The following is a 16810-nucleotide window of genomic DNA, read 5'->3' on the forward strand; positions in this document are numbered from 1 at the left end:
TGAGCTCAAACAAGTTAATCCTAAAGGAAATCAACCCTGAATTTCATTGGAAGGGTTGACGCTGATGCTGAAAGTCCAATACTCTGGCCACCTGATGCGAAGGTGACTTATTAGAAAAGACTGAAGGCAGGAGGAGAAGGGGACGACAGAGATGGTTGGGTAGCATCACCGACTCAATGGACAGGAGTTTGAGCAAGTTCTGGGAATTGGTGAAGGATAGGGAAGCCTGGCATGCTGCAGTCCATGGAGTCGCAAAGATTGGGACAGGACTAAGCGACTAAACTGAATTTGATGATCTGTGGAAAAGAAGTTCCCCTAGACCTCATTTTCCTACCACTTACTGTAGGTTTTCCTTCAATGTGCAAACAAGCAATGCACCAAATAAAAAATTATAGACAGTCCTTAAAAGTACGGTCTTCTGAATCAAGAGCCAATGAAAGAAGGTTGCTCCATGTCTGCGTATGTAAAAACTTGATGTACACACATAAATGAGATCTCCAGAAAGCTCAAGGATCCTTGATTCAATGCAGACAAGTCACAGTACGAGGGCAGCTCCCATGGGAAAGCCAAAAGTTTATTAAATTACAATCAGAGACCGACGGACCTGGGGCTTGCTGTTCAGTATGTAACTCAACACCCTTTAAATTTATTCATCTACAAGAAGAGGATTTAAGATGACGGACCCTAAAAAAAATAATGAAATTTATGGACCCTTCCCAAACAAATACGTTTTCTTGCTTGCGTTTTCTGGAAATCTTCAGGGTGGGTTCCGCAATCTCAAGGCAATCTCTATTCAAATGCAGAGGTCTGAGACAGCCGGAACTCGGCATAGACGCAAATAGCACCCGCGGTGAGTGGGCCGGGGCTTATCGCGCAAATGCGCGCTCCCTTGTCGAAGTACCTCCCCGGAAATTCCGAGTCACCTAGCGTCGGAGTCTTGGGAAGTGCTTCCGGGAGCACAGAAGAGGTCACAAATCATGTGAGTGCGGATTTTAGAGGAACCTGTCCCAGAAGTTGTCCCTGAATTGACAGTTCAGAGAACCAGGCAGCCCAGAAACCCAGGTAACTGCAGCCACTTTGCCTGGTGGCTTAGGCCGCAAGTGGCGCGGGCGGTGCGACGGAAGAGAAGACGCCGCTTTCGCCTCCCGATTGGGCTCGGATCTTGGGGGTTAGAGGGTGGAGTGGGCTGTCAGGCACCTCGGTTACCCGCCGGAGTATTTGGGAACTCCGACTCCAATCAGCCTCCTTGACTGGAGCCCTGGAGCCGTGGATCCTTGCCTGACTCAGCGGAGAGCGGACACTGCTTATTAAGTTGGGGGTGGGGAGGGAGAGGAAGTCTTGAGGGGAGAGTCACCCGGAGTTTCTCTTTCAGGCGTGGAGATTGATCCTGCGGGAGAAAGGGGTTCATCATGGCGGATGTGAGTTAACACCCCCACATAAGAGCTTCGAGAGAGTGGAGAGTAGGTTGAGACTACTGGGTCGGGAGAGAGCGCTTCCCAAATACAAACTTGTTTCGTTTTACCGCTTCCCTCCAATTACTTTATCTAGAATCTTAAGTCAGAGACTAATAGGAGTAATCTTCGGGGCCCTGAGTTTCTGCCTGGAATTGGGGTGGAAGACACTAAAGGTGCCTGAGGTAGAGACAGTTTTATTTTTCCCACGCCCGAGTTCTGCGGGCATGAGACAGGTTCTGCATATTTACCATTTCAGTTTCTAAATGATGCTTTGCTGCTCTGAATCTTTTTTCAGTTATGTCTCTTTGGGTTCACTGTAGCAATTTCAGGTGATTTATAACCATTGCCTTTTTAACACTGCAATACAACAAAAATTCGAAATTTAGGAAACTTTATTGTACTAGTTTCTGGAAACAACAGGGAATTAATATTATTAATGTTTATATTTGTTTATATTTTACATACCGTTATATTTTTACATACTGTTATTTTGCTTATATTGGAGAAGTAAATGGCAACCCACTCCATTACTCTTGCCTGGAAAATTACATGAATGGGGGAGCCTGGTAGGCTACAGTCCATGGGGTCACAAAGAGTCGGACACGACTGAGCGACTTCACTTTTTTTCTATAGTTCCTTTTGCAGAAGGAAATGGAAACCCACTCCAGTGTTCTTGCTTGGAGAATCCCATGGACAGAGGGACCTGGTGGGCTGCTGTCTATGGGGTTGCAAAGAGTCGGACTCGACTAAGCAACTAACACACACACATTTTGCTTATATACACGCTAAATAGTCTTTGGAACGTTGAACATATACGCATTTAATTATTACAATAACTTTCATGAGATATGCACTTATCACTGTGTTTATAGATGAAGATGCTAAGTCATAGAAAGATCGAATAGCTTCCTCAGATTACACAGGTATTTTGTTGCTGAGTTAGGATACCAACTCAGGCAGACTCCAGAATCCATGCTGTTAACTACACTAAATGATTGTTCAACAATATGAATCTGATTTTTCTTTTTGGTTGCAGGATTATGTGTTTCAACATTTAGCAACTTTTTATGTCTTTATCACTCTATTTTTGGGTGTCTTCTAGTATATTTTTGAGGCCTTATTCTCCAGGCATAATCAAATCACTGAATTCTTTTGAGCATCTACCTTGAAAATATTGTTCTAATAAGGGCTGTGGGAGAAATAAAGATAACTGAGGTATGATCTCTCTCCTTAAGGATTTTTAAAGGTTAAAAAAAAGTACAGTAGGCAAGTGATCATAGATTGCATACATTATTGTGTGAAAATTCAGAGAAGAGAGGGATTACATCAGTTTGTCTTTATCAGGGAAGCCTGTTTGGAGTCTGGTGGTTGAGGTTAGCTCTAATTAATGAGTAGCAATTTTTTTAAAGTAAGATCCAGAGGGTATTACTATTAATAGTTAAAATGAAAGCATGAGCAAAGTTAAAGATAGGAAACAGAAAGATGTGTGTTGCAGAGCTGTGAATAGTCCATTTCATCTGGGGCTGAGGAAATGTATGAGGGAGTGGTAGGAAGCAGGACTATAAAATGTGATGTAGCCCATCCATATTGTAGAGAGCCTCAGATGTCTACAGGATTTGTACATAATTCGGTAAACAGTGGAGAGCCATTCAAACATTGGTTCCTGATCTTGGCTGCATGGGGAATCCTCTGGGGAGCATTCCAATACAGGCGTCAGAGTTCTTTTTATACTCTGCAAGTGTTTTCCATAGCCAGGGTTGAGAGTCACTGCAATTCTCCATTTAGAGAAGGAGAATTATATGATTATTGGCATTGTGTAGAAATGTGTGAGATAGAAGCGGTAGACCATCATACCAATTGGGAGACTGGTGTAAGTCATAAATATTAAAATGAACCTAAATTGTAATGTCATCCGAAAAGGAGAGGAGAACATCAGTTTAAATATACTTGACTTCACAAGTGGTTCTTAAAGTGACACATATGAGTTTAGGGTTATTGCCTTAAGTTTCAAAGCTCAGTAACAGGGAGTAGTAGTGCCTTTAGTGGGCACAGGAAGAGACTGGGGAAATCTAGATTTTGGATGAAAAATGATGAGTTTTGTGATTTTGTGTTTAAGATGAGAGCAAAGGTAAGCTGGTGGTGATAGCATGAAATAAAATGAACATTCGGGTTTGGAGAGTAGTAGGAATTAGAGCGGAGAAGGCAATGGCAAGCCACTCCAGTACTCTTGCCTAGAAAATCCCATGGACAGAGGAGCCTAGTAGGCTGCAGTCCATGGGGTCGCTAGGAGTCAGACATGACTGAGCGACTTCACTTTCACTTTTCACTTTCACACATTGGAGAGGGAAATGGCAACCCACTCCAGTGTTCTTGCCTGGAGAATCCCAGGGACGGGGGAGCCTGGTGGGCTGCCATCTATGGGGTCACACAGAGTCGGACACGACTGAAGTGACTTAGCAGCAGCAGCAGCAGGAATTAGAGGGTCAGAACAACGTGTATCTGATTTATCTATTTAGAAGTCACAATTGCTACCTGGATTGTCAGTGAAATTCCCCAGATGGGAGAGTGTAATGAGACGAAGTAGTCTTCTGTTTTTTTTTAAGTCATAATTATGTTCCATGCTGAATGCTTGACACACATTGTCATTTGTCTTTAGTCATGTAAGAAAACTGAATTTCACAAAGTTTGTCAACTTACCTCAGATCTTAAAGCGATCTTAAAAAGTCTGTGGATGTGAAAAAATATTCATAATATATTCTCAAGTGAACTCAAAGTTAGCAACAAGATGTACAGTAGTATAAGAAGTATGATCTCATAACTAATATGTATTTGTGTTTCTGCTGCTGGATATGCTAATCACTTGACATGAGTGTTCTCAAGAAACTTTAGTAAGTCTTATAATGTAGGTTCTTTAAATTGTGCTTACTCAGGAAATAATGAGACTGAGGCTTAGAGAAAAAGATTAGTTGTTGCAAGTTACACCACTCCTTAAAGCATCAAAAGCAGAATGAGAAAGACCAAGCCCAAGCAAGAGTGGTTGTGAATGAATACTTAAGGTGCCTGAGACGCGGCTAGGACAGTGTCTAGAGAGCCAGTACCAGGCATCATATTATAATGTGATTTTTATACTCTCTTTCAGGATCTAAAACGATTCCTGTATAAAAAATTACCGAGGTAAAAAATTACTAATTTGTTATTAAATAAATTATGCTTAACATGTTTTGTTTAGTATTTTGTTTCTGTTTATCTTAGACTAATACTGTGTTCTGCTGTTATTTAGCACTTTTAAACACCTAACATAATCTTAGGTAGCACAAGTCATCCTGTTTGCATTTGCAGATGGACAACATGAACCCCAGAGAAGTCACATGACTTGTCTCAAATTAAACAGCCAGTGAATGGTGAAGGGCTAGAACCCAGTTTCTTGCCACTTTAGAGTTCTTTCATAGCAGTTTACTGGATTAAAAAACCTAGGAACTTGCCTTTATTTTTAATACTGCTTTTAAGTCCTAATTGCTGCGCCTGCATGGGGGTATATAGTATAGTGATTCACATTTTTTTGCAATGCAGGAGACCCAAGTTCAATCCCTGGGTCAGAAAGATCCTTTGGAGGAGCAAATGCCTACGCACTCCATGGCTACAGCCCATGGAGTCACAGAAAGTTGGATACAACTTTGCGACTAACACTACCACGTTTTGAGTAGGCAGTGTATTTATAAAGTTCAAGATTCAAAAGTTAACTGAAGGACACGGAGTGAGGAGCTTCTTACCCCTGTCCTCCAGCCACACAGTTCCTGTCTCAGAGACGCCGGTTGCCACCTTCAGAGATACCTTATGCACCCGCACGTTAAGTTAACAGTAATACTCCTCATTCCTAAACTAAAATACCAAGTTAATACTTCTCTTCCCGAAGCTAATAACAATCATCCATTTATTCGGGGATATAGTAGGAACAGCAAACGTTGCAGTTTGCAGATATTTTAAGATACAGGCATGCCTCAGAGAGACTGTGGGTTTGGTTCCAGACCACTGCGGTAAAGTGAATATTGAAATAAAGCGAGTCACAATTTTTTTTGTTTCCTGTTGCATATAAAAGTTATGTTTACACTCTACTGTAGTTTGTTAAGTGTGTAACAACATGATGTCTAAAAAAAACAATGTACATTGTTAGGTAAAAAATACCTGTTGCTAAAAAGTGCTAACCATCATCTGAGCCTTTATTGAGTCTTAATGTTTTTGCTGGTAGAGGATCTTGTCTCAGTATTGATGGCTGCTGACCCATCTGGGAAGTGGTTGCTAAAGATTGGGGTGACTGTGGCAATGTCTCCTGCATTAGCAGGCGGATTCTTTACCACTGCACCATGTGGAAGCCCAGTATAAATGATGATGATTTGAATGTTTCCCCATTACAGTTTTTAACATTTTGGGGCTCTAGGAATTCTCACTAATAATTTCATATTTAAATTGCAGGGACAAATTATATTATTCTCAGTGTATACAGATGACAACATTGATATTAATTCATATTTTTGAGTATTAATTGTATACCAGCCACCTTCCACTTTGCATGCATCATTGTATTAAATTTCACAGTAGCCAAAGGCTCAGCAGTAAAGAATCCACCTGCAATGCAAGAGACCCTGGGTCGGGAAGATCCCCTGGAGGAGGGCATGGCAACCCACTCCAGTATTCCTGCCTGGAGAATCCCACGGACAGAGGAGCCTGGCAGGCTACAGTCCATGGGATCACAGAGAGTTGAACACGACTGAAACGACTTACACACACAAATGAGTACAAGTATCCCCATTTTCACATTAACTGAGGCTTAGCGAGGTTTTGTGGAGAAGGAAATGGCAACCCACTCCAGTGTTCTTGCCTGGAGAATCCCAGGGATGGGGAAGCCTGGTGGGCTGCCGTCTGTGGGGTCGCACAGAGTCAGACACGACTGAAGTGACTTAGGAGCAGCAGCAGCGAGGTTTTGTAACTGATGCAAGGTAGCATAAACTGTATAAACAACGGAGCCTGAACAGGAACTCAGGTCTTTCTTACTTCAGAGCTGTGGTCTTGACCTTTCTGTTTACTTCCTGTGTAGGCGTGGTTGAGAGGATTGCCCTGTGACCTCCATTCTTTCTGTCCTGTTCTCTCAGCTTACAATGATCTCCCCACTCCACTTTTCTTATTACCATAACGTCTCAGCTGAGGTACCATTTCCCCCGGGAATCCTTCCCTGACCCACCTATCTGAATCTACCCCTCCTTTTATAAGCTCTCTCGTAGCCCCACACATTTGTGTGAGGTAATCTGAATGATAGACAGTCTCCTTTCAGATTGTAAATTGTATGAAGGCAGCAACTGGGTCTCTTTTTGCTTCTTATGGTGGAAGAGTTTTGCAAACATGTTATAGGAGCTTATATCAGTGATTGAGTTCTCATGGTTCTTCAGGAATACACATGAGAATTATTGTGATTTTGAAGGTACATATTTTGAGACAATGTTTTATAATATATTAACTTTTTCTTTCTAGTGTTGAGGGGCTCCATGCTATTGTTGTGTCCGATAGAGATGGCGTGCCTGTCATCAAAGGTAAAATGCCGCAATTACATGTCAGTGCCATGTTTGCTTTTGAATAAAAATGTATTTATATCTGAGTATTACAGAAAGCAGGCAAAAAATAACCCATTTCAGTACGTTCAGGACATAGTCTTAGTTTGGAGGAAAATGTTTGATTTTGTGTGTTGAAGGATGGGTTGGAATTTTAACTTATTATATATCCACTATTTCATGATAGCATGTAGAAAGCATGGGTTTATCGAAGGCCCAGTTTCCCATTAAAGACATTTTATGTATAATGTAAACGATTAGTAAATCTGAGTGATGAGAATGAGCATATATGCAGCTAGACATTTTATACCCACAGACTCCCCCAGCATATATTTTTCATCAGTATTGCTGGTGGGTTTAGGATAAACAGCCATACATTTGAATTAACATAAATTTATTGTTTTGTTTACTCTTTCTTGTTCTTTCTTATTGAAAATAAGATTTTTAAAAACTTTTAACTTCACAGTTACTTTAGTTAACCAGAATCTAGCAAGAATTTTTGCCTAAAGAAAAGTTGGTTAACCTAAAAAAAAGGAAAGAAAAGGTTTCTTTTTGCCTAAGGTTTAGCTCTTTTTTTTTAAGTATATGTGATATGACAGAAAGGTTAAATAATGTTCTGCATATTTTGTTTACAATATATTCTCCACCTGGGGTTATCATATATGTCAGATAATTTCAGACTTTAGAATTCAAAGTTTAGAAATTAGCTAATGTAGTTCTTTCATTTTATGAATGAAAATGGTCAGGTGCAAAGAGTACATTGTCAGCTCCAAGTTGCTCATGAGTCAGTGACAAGACAGTCATAGAACCCATCATCTTCTGATGCGTGATCCAGCATGCTTCCTAACCCAGCACAGAACATAGGTAGCCATGGGCAAAGTACTTCCTTTTCTCAGTTCCATAATGAAGACTTTGAACAAAATAATCTCAGATTTTCCAGCTCCAGTGTTCTTTTTGAGCATCTCTGTGTTAAAACCTTAAGCTCAGCACTATGGTACAACCAACTCCACCTAGACCTTTCAGTGAGTGTAAAAAACTGAAATCAGTGGCCAGGTGTAGAATTATCATCACCTACAAATGATGCTTCTGTGGGTTTTGTAAGAGCAATGGTTTTTGAAGCTTTTTTTCAGTATTCTCACTTTGCTCATAGTTAACCAGAATATTCAATTTATTAATTGTACTGATAATCATAACCTGTTTTAAGTTAGATATTAAGAAAATAGAAACATTTATTATTCATTTGAAATTTTTTGAAAAATTGTGAGAAACAGCATTTATTCCCTTAGTTGTGATCCCTCAACTTCTGATTGAATGGTTTTTCTCACCTAAACTGATGAGACACAGTTAGTATATGAACTTCAGTGTTGTGAAGCGTAACTCTTGTGCTTTTTTTTTCTACAGGTTTGTTTTTTTTTTAAATATTGTAAATCTCTTCCCACTGTATATCCTGTGTAATTTTTACTTAAATCACTTGTATTTCCAGTGGCCAATGATAATGCTCCAGAGCATGCTTTGAGACCTGGTTTCTTATCAACTTTTGCCCTTGCAACAGACCAAGGGAGCAAACTCGGACTTTCAAAAAATAAAAGTATCATCTGTTACTATAACACCTACCAGGTAAGTTCATAATTATCAAATGGTTTGCTGATGATTTCAACTATTATTATCTCTTCTTTGTAGAATAGTTTTTGTAATTCTAAATTTTGGTTTCCAAAGTGATAGAATTTTAACATCTTAACCTTAAATGAAACTCCAGTACTTTGGCCCCCTCATGCGAAGAGTTGACTCACTGGAAAAGACTCCGATGCTGGGAGGGATTGGGGACGGGAGGAGATGGGGACGACAGAGAATGAGATGGCTGGATGGCATCACTGACTCGATGGACATGAGTTTGAGTGAACTCCAGGAGTTGGTGATGGACAAGGAGCCTGGCGTGCTGTGATTCATGGGGTCGCAAAAAGTAGGACACGACTGAGAGACTGAACTGAACTGAACCTTCAAATTGGTTATGTTAAACTGTAGTGATTTTTTCCCCCACATTTTACTTCAGGAATTAATTAATATGAACAATTAGATTAAAAGATTAAATAGTAAGATATATGTTATCCTGAAAAGGGTAAGTCGGGTCACTGTTACTAATACCTCCAGTAGATGGTGCCCTCAGCTTATTTAACAACTGTGATTTCTCAAATGACACTTGTTGTTGTGACAGACAGAGGATTTTCCTCGAAAGCCAAATGATTGTTATTCACATTTGTTATTGCTACTAATCCCATCTTTGGCTTGAAATATATAAAATAAATGAGGTTATTATTTGTGGGAAAGAAATTAGTTGCTGCAGATCTCTTGGTCTCCAGCTGTATTTTCTTTAGAATAAATCGGTAACTTCTTCACAGTAGGAAAGAATCTGCCTGCCAGTGCGGGAGACACAAGAGGCACTGTTTCAATTCCTGGGTTGGGAAGATCCTGTGGAGTAGGACATGACAACCCATTCCAGTGTTGAGCAATTGAGCACACACACTGCTTTAGAGCAGTGTTCCCAGGGTATATTTCATGCACTACCAGTGATACATATGTGATATTTTTTATTTTGAAAGTTATATATTTTAGTGTCTATTAGGCAGAAGATAACCAGCTCATCTGACCTTTAATTTAGTCAGTAAAGGTTAGGTTGAAGCTAAATTTTTATAAAAGATAGCTGATTTAAAGTTAACTGAAATGTAAGTTAATTTAAATTATAGTGGTACAGAGGAGGCAAAAGATCGAGAAGTTATAACCACTTGAATGACTGAGAAATAAGCCTTTAGCTCCTTCATTATCAAATATTTATTGAGCCCCTACTATGTAATTGACACTCTGCAGGGCTTTAGAAGATAAAAAAGATAAGGAAGACACAGCCCCACCTTAGAAACTTTCCAGGCTAAGTGGTATTAATGTCTCTAAGAGATAATTAGTAAGTCTGTTTTATGGAAATACTTATTTTCAGCTCTTTCACCTTTCATGACATAATACCATGTCAAGCTAGTATTTTACACATTTAAGGTTTTTAGAAAGATTAAGATATTTGCTTTGAATTATACTGCCTTTTCACTGTATAACAGTATACTTTAGATCTTGTTCTCTTTTTAGGTGGTTCAATTCAATCGTTTACCTTTGGTAGTGAGTTTCATAGCCAGCAGCAATGCTAATACAGGTATGTTTTAATTACCTTAAATACAGTTTTTAATCTTTATAATACCTGATCTGAACAGTCTAATATGAAAAGAATACAGATTTAGAGTAAGAAAACCTTAATGCATGGCCCAGCGCTACCATCTATTCCTTGTTTTCTGGAAATATAACTTCTCTGAATTGTTTATGTATATCTGTGTAATGGAGCTAAGAACTGCTTTCTTGATCTTGTGCTATTATTTTTTAGTTCAGATGAGATGATGTATAGGTAAGTGATCATTTAAGATAGAGAGGAAAATTAAATGTTATTTTCACCTCTTTAGTACAGTATTTTGCTCACATTACAACAGTTTCAGAAAGCAAAAAAAACAAACAAACAGTAGAGAAAATAACCAAACAAAACATAAAAACGATCACAGATGAATTCAGTTCCATAAGGACCAGTCTATAAAATCTGGAACAATAGTGGGCAAGGTAAATGTGTTTGGGAATTAAAGAGTGTGACTAGGATGAATATACTCGATTCTTTTTCAAAGTGGAAGAATTTGAGGACAAACTCTTGGAAGCTGTACTTTCTAAAGAGCATTGTAAGATCTCATTATATCCAGTGGTCTTCGCTGGCTATTTTTGTGTAAAATCATAACAGTATTCAGTTGAATTACATTTTTTTTTTTACTCTGTTTTTAGTTTAAGTGGAATTTTTTAAAGGTCTATCTCCAGATTTCACCGTTAGAACTGCTTTACTTTCCTTTTCTGTTTTTTTCTTTCCAAGATATTTGAGCCAGTTTTGTTTCCAACTGTGTCACTGAAGCCTATATTTAGATTGCTCATGTTTAAAATGTGGGGTTTAGATTTAATGAACTGTTGGGTGTCTTTCATTTCTAAATGTTTTCAAGCCGTAAAATACTGTATGTGAAAACTCTTTGTAAATGTATAGGATAGTAGTGGTGTCGTTATTTTAAATAATGTTAAACCTCAATTGTGGTAAATCACTATCATACTATAAAATCATCAATTGTTATAAATTATGATAATCTCCAGAATTGTATTCTAATCCGTAGAACATTTCCTTGTGAATCCCAGGTGCTTTGAATGCTGTGTGAGATAGGAAGATCTTTAGTTGAGCAAAAAATAAGCAGTATTTAAGATATATAGCCTTCTACCCTAGGAAACTAACAGGCTGGATGTGCTGATTTCTAGATTAGCTTGCTTTTTTCAGTGTGTGTTTTATAGTCCTGTGCTGCTGCTGCTGCTGCTGCTACTAAGTCACTTCAGTCGTATCCGACTCTGTGCGACCCCATAGACAGAAGCCCACCAGGCTCCCCCGTCCCTGGGATTCTCCAGGCAAAAACACTGCAGTGGGTTGTCATTTCCTTCTCCAATGCATGAAAGTGAAAAGTGAAAGGGAAGTCACTCAGTCGTGTCTGACTCTTAGCGACCCCATGGACTGCAGCCTACCAGGCTCCTCCGCCCATTTTATTTTCCAGGCAAGAGTACTGGAGTGGGTTGCCATTGCCTTCTCCATATAGTCTTATGAAGCACCTTTAAAACTTTTTTGCCTTTGAAATATCCATTTGTGCCTTAGCTTTACTGAATTTATACAATAAGTATCTGATTATTCTTTTGCTATCTGCCTATCTTTTGATAAAGTTCATTAAAATTGGCTCAGGAAAAAAGTCTTTTTTTTTTTTTTTTTTAGTAAAAATCATGTGTATTGTTCCTGAATTGGTGCAGATTTTGAAATAATAAGGTATAAATGAATTAAAGTTTTTCATAAAATTCCAGCAAAATTATAGCACATATTCATTTTACATCTTCTAATACATATAAATAGTTTTATTTATTTACATTAATAATAGATGATGAAAGTAAACTTCATAGTAAGTGTGGGTTTTCAATTATTTTGTTCAGAATTACAGTATTTTGTTTTAAGTGTAGTTATGGAGAATGAACTATGTCTCATTTACTTTTTAGTATACAAATTTTGATAAACATTTTTCTTTTTTTTTTTTTTTGATTAACATCTACATGCACATTTATTTCTCATATTTCTCATATTTTTCTAATATTCAAATTTCTTAATCTCTTTGTTTTAGGACTAATTGTCAGCCTGGAAAAGGAACTTGCTCCATTATTTGAAGAATTGAGACAAGTTGTGGAAGTTTCTTAATCTGGAATTTTCTTCATCATATCAGACACAATATCAATCCAGCAATCTTTAGGCCACAGTGACACTTGTATCCATGTACTCAAGGACCCCTTTTTCCACTTTACTCTAGAAAAAGAGCCTAAGAGATAGAATTTATGGACAGGTTGATGGTTATCTTTTTTTGGGTAGGGCTGTTTCTTATTTAGTGAGATCTGGGGATACCACAGAAATGGTTCAGTCTATCACAGCTCCTGTGGAGTTAGTCCAGTCACCAAATATGCATGAGATCCTATTTGGTGGCTCAGAATCAAAATGATACTTTGATCCCCTTGAGCCATGAAGTGCTCCCTTTTATACCATATGCCAGGCCTGCAGAATGAGGCAGACTCTTTTTATTGTGAATAATGAGGCCATATTTTTCTTCATATTATTTTCTTTGCATTGAGTGTGAGGAGGAGAAAGTGGCTTAGGAAAAGTGAATGAAACCAGTACAATCACTAACTTTCATTTGTATATATTACTGTGCGCTGTAGGTGAGTCCTACTAACGAATTTGTTTCTCCTCAGAGGGTGCTGCTCTTTAATGGAAATGAAGATGATAGCTAATGGTTTTTTTCTTCCATTCTGCTTTCTATAACCAATCAGTGTTTTTTTACTGTTTGTTTGTTCTTTGTAAAATTTAGGTGGGATCCATTATTGAATTCTGTTTCCAATATTGGTATGTGTGTACACATGGTAGTTTATCCCTTTTTTCATACATGAGGATAAATAAAATAGTATTTTTTAAAGTACAGTTTGATCACTATATAGGTTTTTTTCCCCGCCAGACTGTTTTCAAATGTTTAAACTCTGTAATTTAATTCACTCTTTCAACCACATAAATAAGTGTTTCTTGTCTAGTTTGGAGACTGTTTTACCTAATATAAGTTGTCAGTTGGAAAATAAACCTCATCCAGGAGCCTAATTTAATCTCTGTGTAATTGGTATCACAGTTCTAGCATGTGCTTTTCATTTTTAGGAATGCAGTCCATCATTCAAGGCTTTAATTTCCTCCTGGGTTCTTTGACAGTCAGAGTTCATCACTGGTATCTGGCACTGAGTCGCAAATGTGTGCTGTTCACTAGAAGTACCACATTGCAGAATTCTAAGGAGCACAAGTGTACGTCATACTTCTGTGCTCCAAGGATGCACTTTACATGGCATATGAGTGAATGCATTCCCTCAAGTTGTACGGTGAGATTGGCTAGGCAATGGGCCTGCCTCCTTCTTCCTCCCTCCTTCCCTCCCACTCTCCTCCCATCCTCCACAAATAAGAGACTAAATTGTGGTACCTGTCGTTAAAGAATGTACAGCTCAGTAAACAAAACAGGCATAGGAAGTGTTGCGATGAAGCTGTGCAGAGGATGCTGTAGAAAACAGTGTGAGGCATTAAAATTTAGCAAGGACAACAGTCTACAAAGAAATAAGGACAAGAGAAATGTTTTACCTGAAGAAAGCTATAAATAGTTGTTACCACCAAATGAAGCATTAGACACATCGATAAAAATCTAGAATTCCCATTATCCCAATTTTTATTTGTGTCCAGGAAGTTTTTGCCAGTGCAGTGATGCACGAAACAAGAAAGTCTTTTATAAATGAAGTGACCAAAATTGTGATTTTATTTATCTACGTATTATATATTTTACACACACACACACATACACACAAAGTGCATACATACACACCCCCCAGGAAAGAGAACTAATGAATGGAGATACTTAACCTTTGCCTAGTGAATAGCACTACTATTAAAATTTCCATTTTAAGAGGTATAATAGATTCTATAATTATTCTATAGTTCATCTGGAAGGTAAAACTCTTAAGGAATTTTTGAAAAGGTAATATAAAACTAGATTATTTTTAAAGATAGTATAAACCTACATCGGACGTATGACTTGACAGATCAGTAGAACAGAATAACGGAGAAACAGACTAGTACATACATACAAGACATAAAAAATTGTAACAATGACATAAGTCAGTGGGGAAAGATTCAAAAAGCACATTTTTTATTCCCCACTGATGGAAATGTGAATTGTGAAACCCTTTTAAATCGCACAATTTGGCAATCTATTACCAAGCTCAAATGGGCAATCTTTGACACATTGTATTAAGATTCTCCAAAGAAACAGAACCCACAGGCACAAAAAGTTTAATTTGGGCACCCCCACCACTGGTGAAGTTGACACAAAAGCCCCCAATTCCACTTTTAGTTATTTATGTTGCCAGTCCATAGGGATGTGTGAAAAGTGTACAGTTGCAGGTGTATTCATTGCAATTTAGTAACATTAAAGGATTAGAATAGCTGAAGTATCTATCAGATAAGGTGACTTTTTTTTTTAAACAATATCGGTTTATACCTGCTGTTCTTGGTGTAATCATTAGTGCTCCTTTCAACTCTCAAGTGTCCCACTTTAGATAAAGTATATGTTCACCCTATTATAGAGGATTGGTTAGAGAAATTTCTACATTGGCTCAATGGAAAAAAGAATGAAGACATTAGGTACTGAGATGGAATGATCTCCAAAACATAATGTTCGATGAAAAATAGTGTTCAGTGAAACTGTGCAATACTGCAGTTTATGTATAGGAAGAAAAAATACGTGTGCATGTTGATACTTGCTTGTATTGATATGGTGGTGTCCGTGGAGATACACAGAATGGGGTGTCATTTGATAACCTCCATGAAGTGGAACTGGATACTTGGGGAACAGAGATCCCAGGAATGACCCTTCTCACTGTAAACTTTATTGCACTTCTTAAATTTTTAACTATTCAAAAATAATAAAATATTTTAACAAACAATACAATATATAATAAAATGATGAGGTATTTGGGAAAGGAAGTTGTATCACTCGGGGTTCACCAAAGAAACAACCAGTAGGATATATATGAACTAGATTAATTTCAAAGAACTGGTTACCTGATTTTGGAAATTGGCAAACCTCAAATCTGTAGGGCAGGCCAGAAAGCTGGAAAATCTCAGGCAGGAGCTGAGCCCGCCATCTAAAAGGGGAATTTCTTCTCCGTGGAAACCCCAGGTTTGCTCTTAAGGTCTTTCAACTGCTTGAATGAGGTCCACCCATGTTATAGAGGATAACCTCTTTTATATAAATTCAAGGGGCCGTAGGTGTTATTAAGCGCATTCATAGCAACATCAAGATGAATTCTTCCCCAAGAAGGCTCTGGTCTGTTTTACTTGACAGTCCACTAGCCACAGCTACTTGAAATGTAGTCCACAGATGGCTGTTCTGTTAGTATATGACAAGTTACAGAAGTTGAGAGTTAAGGGTATTAAAAAAACAGCAGATACACTATGTCTATTGAATTTTTTAAAATATTTTGTCTATTTGGCTGCACTGGGTCTTAGGTGTGGCCCACAGAATCTTCCATCTTAGTTGCAGCATGTAGAATCTAGTTCCCTGATCAGGGATTGAACCTGAGCCGCCTGCATTGGGAGCTCAGAGTCTTAGCCACTGGACCATCAGGGAAGTCCCAAGTCTATTGAATTTAATTTAAAAAACGGGATTATGATAGTTATATTTTTTTCTTCAGTTTTCTAGTAACTTAACTAGATTTTACAAAATCCCAGTGATCGTAAATATAAAAAGACAAAAAACAAACATCTGGCCCTTTTCCACAGATAATTTAAGAAACTCCTGAATCCGTGGTAAGCAGTGTGTAAGGCTGGATGTGGCTGGAAAGATGGGCAGAAATACAGGTTTGCTGCAGTTGATGTGAAGTAGCAGTAGGGGAGGGGAGCAGGATTTATATTCACCCTGTAATAATTCTCTTGCTCTTTCCTGAAACCGACAGTGTAACTCCCCAAGCTGCACTCCCAGCGTGAGAGGAGAGGATCAAAGAGCCCACTCGTGACTGCCGCCTGGCTGGGTTGAGAGGGCTCCGAGCACTGAGCGTTCTGCGCAGCGGCCCTGGAATAAGGGCAGGTTTCCCCAGAGGCAGTTACGGCCATTCCCATCGTTGAGGGGCCCTCTCCTCATCCAGAGGCAACAGTGCTTCTGTGGGGCAAGATTTTCCCCGCAGAAATTCTGAGAACAACTGCTGACACTTCTGCCGGGTCTTGGGGTACTTCCTTTACATTGCACATGTACTGTTGGTTACAGAGCTTGACACAGACAGCTATTATCTCAAACAACCCCACTTGTCTGCCATTGGCACGAAATATCCTCCCTTGTTTGAGGCACTTTTCCAAATCATGACCACTTTCCAGAGCTGTTGAGAGCAGGTAAACATTTGGGGTAGTACTAATTACATAGTGTGTGTTAGACTGCCTTTTCATGTCAAAAGCCTCCCAAAGAATGATTTCCTCCATGCTGAATCCTAAAGGAAATCAATCCTGAATATTCATTGGAAGGACTGATGCTAAAGCTAAAGCTC

The 16810-nt window shown here is 38.6% G+C and overlaps 1 protein-coding gene across 1 annotated transcript; it reads left to right on the forward strand.

The window, feature by feature from the left end:
• The first annotated feature begins 912 nt into the window (after positions 1–912).
• Positions 913–13337, forward strand: LAMTOR3 (late endosomal/lysosomal adaptor, MAPK and MTOR activator 3). The gene is made up of 7 exons (XM_055434665.2): positions 913–1062; positions 1373–1418; positions 4594–4628; positions 6978–7036; positions 8538–8671; positions 10184–10247; positions 12322–13337. Exons 2-7 carry the CDS (start codon positions 1410–1412, stop codon positions 12393–12395), a joined length of 375 nt encoding a protein of 124 aa, XP_055290640.1. The 5' UTR covers positions 913–1062; positions 1373–1409; the 3' UTR covers positions 12396–13337.
• The last annotated feature ends 3473 nt before the right edge of the window (positions 13338–16810 follow it).

The sequence above is a fragment of the Moschus berezovskii genome, chromosome 5, assembly GCF_049115385.1.
Source record: "Moschus berezovskii isolate FMDL1 chromosome 5, NW_MosBer_1.0, whole genome shotgun sequence".
In the NCBI taxonomy this organism is placed as follows: Eukaryota; Metazoa; Chordata; class Mammalia; order Artiodactyla; family Moschidae; genus Moschus; species Moschus berezovskii.

Bases quoted from the DNA above. Each gene is read 5' to 3' on its own strand.
- LAMTOR3 (XM_055434665.2), top strand. The intron at 7,037-8,537 runs GTAAAATGCCGC...TTGTATTTCCAG, and splicing joins TGGCGTGCCTGTCATCAAAG to TGGCCAATGATAATGCTCCA. The intron at 10,248-12,321 runs GTATGTTTTAAT...TCTTTGTTTTAG, and splicing joins CAGCAGCAATGCTAATACAG to GACTAATTGTCAGCCTGGAA.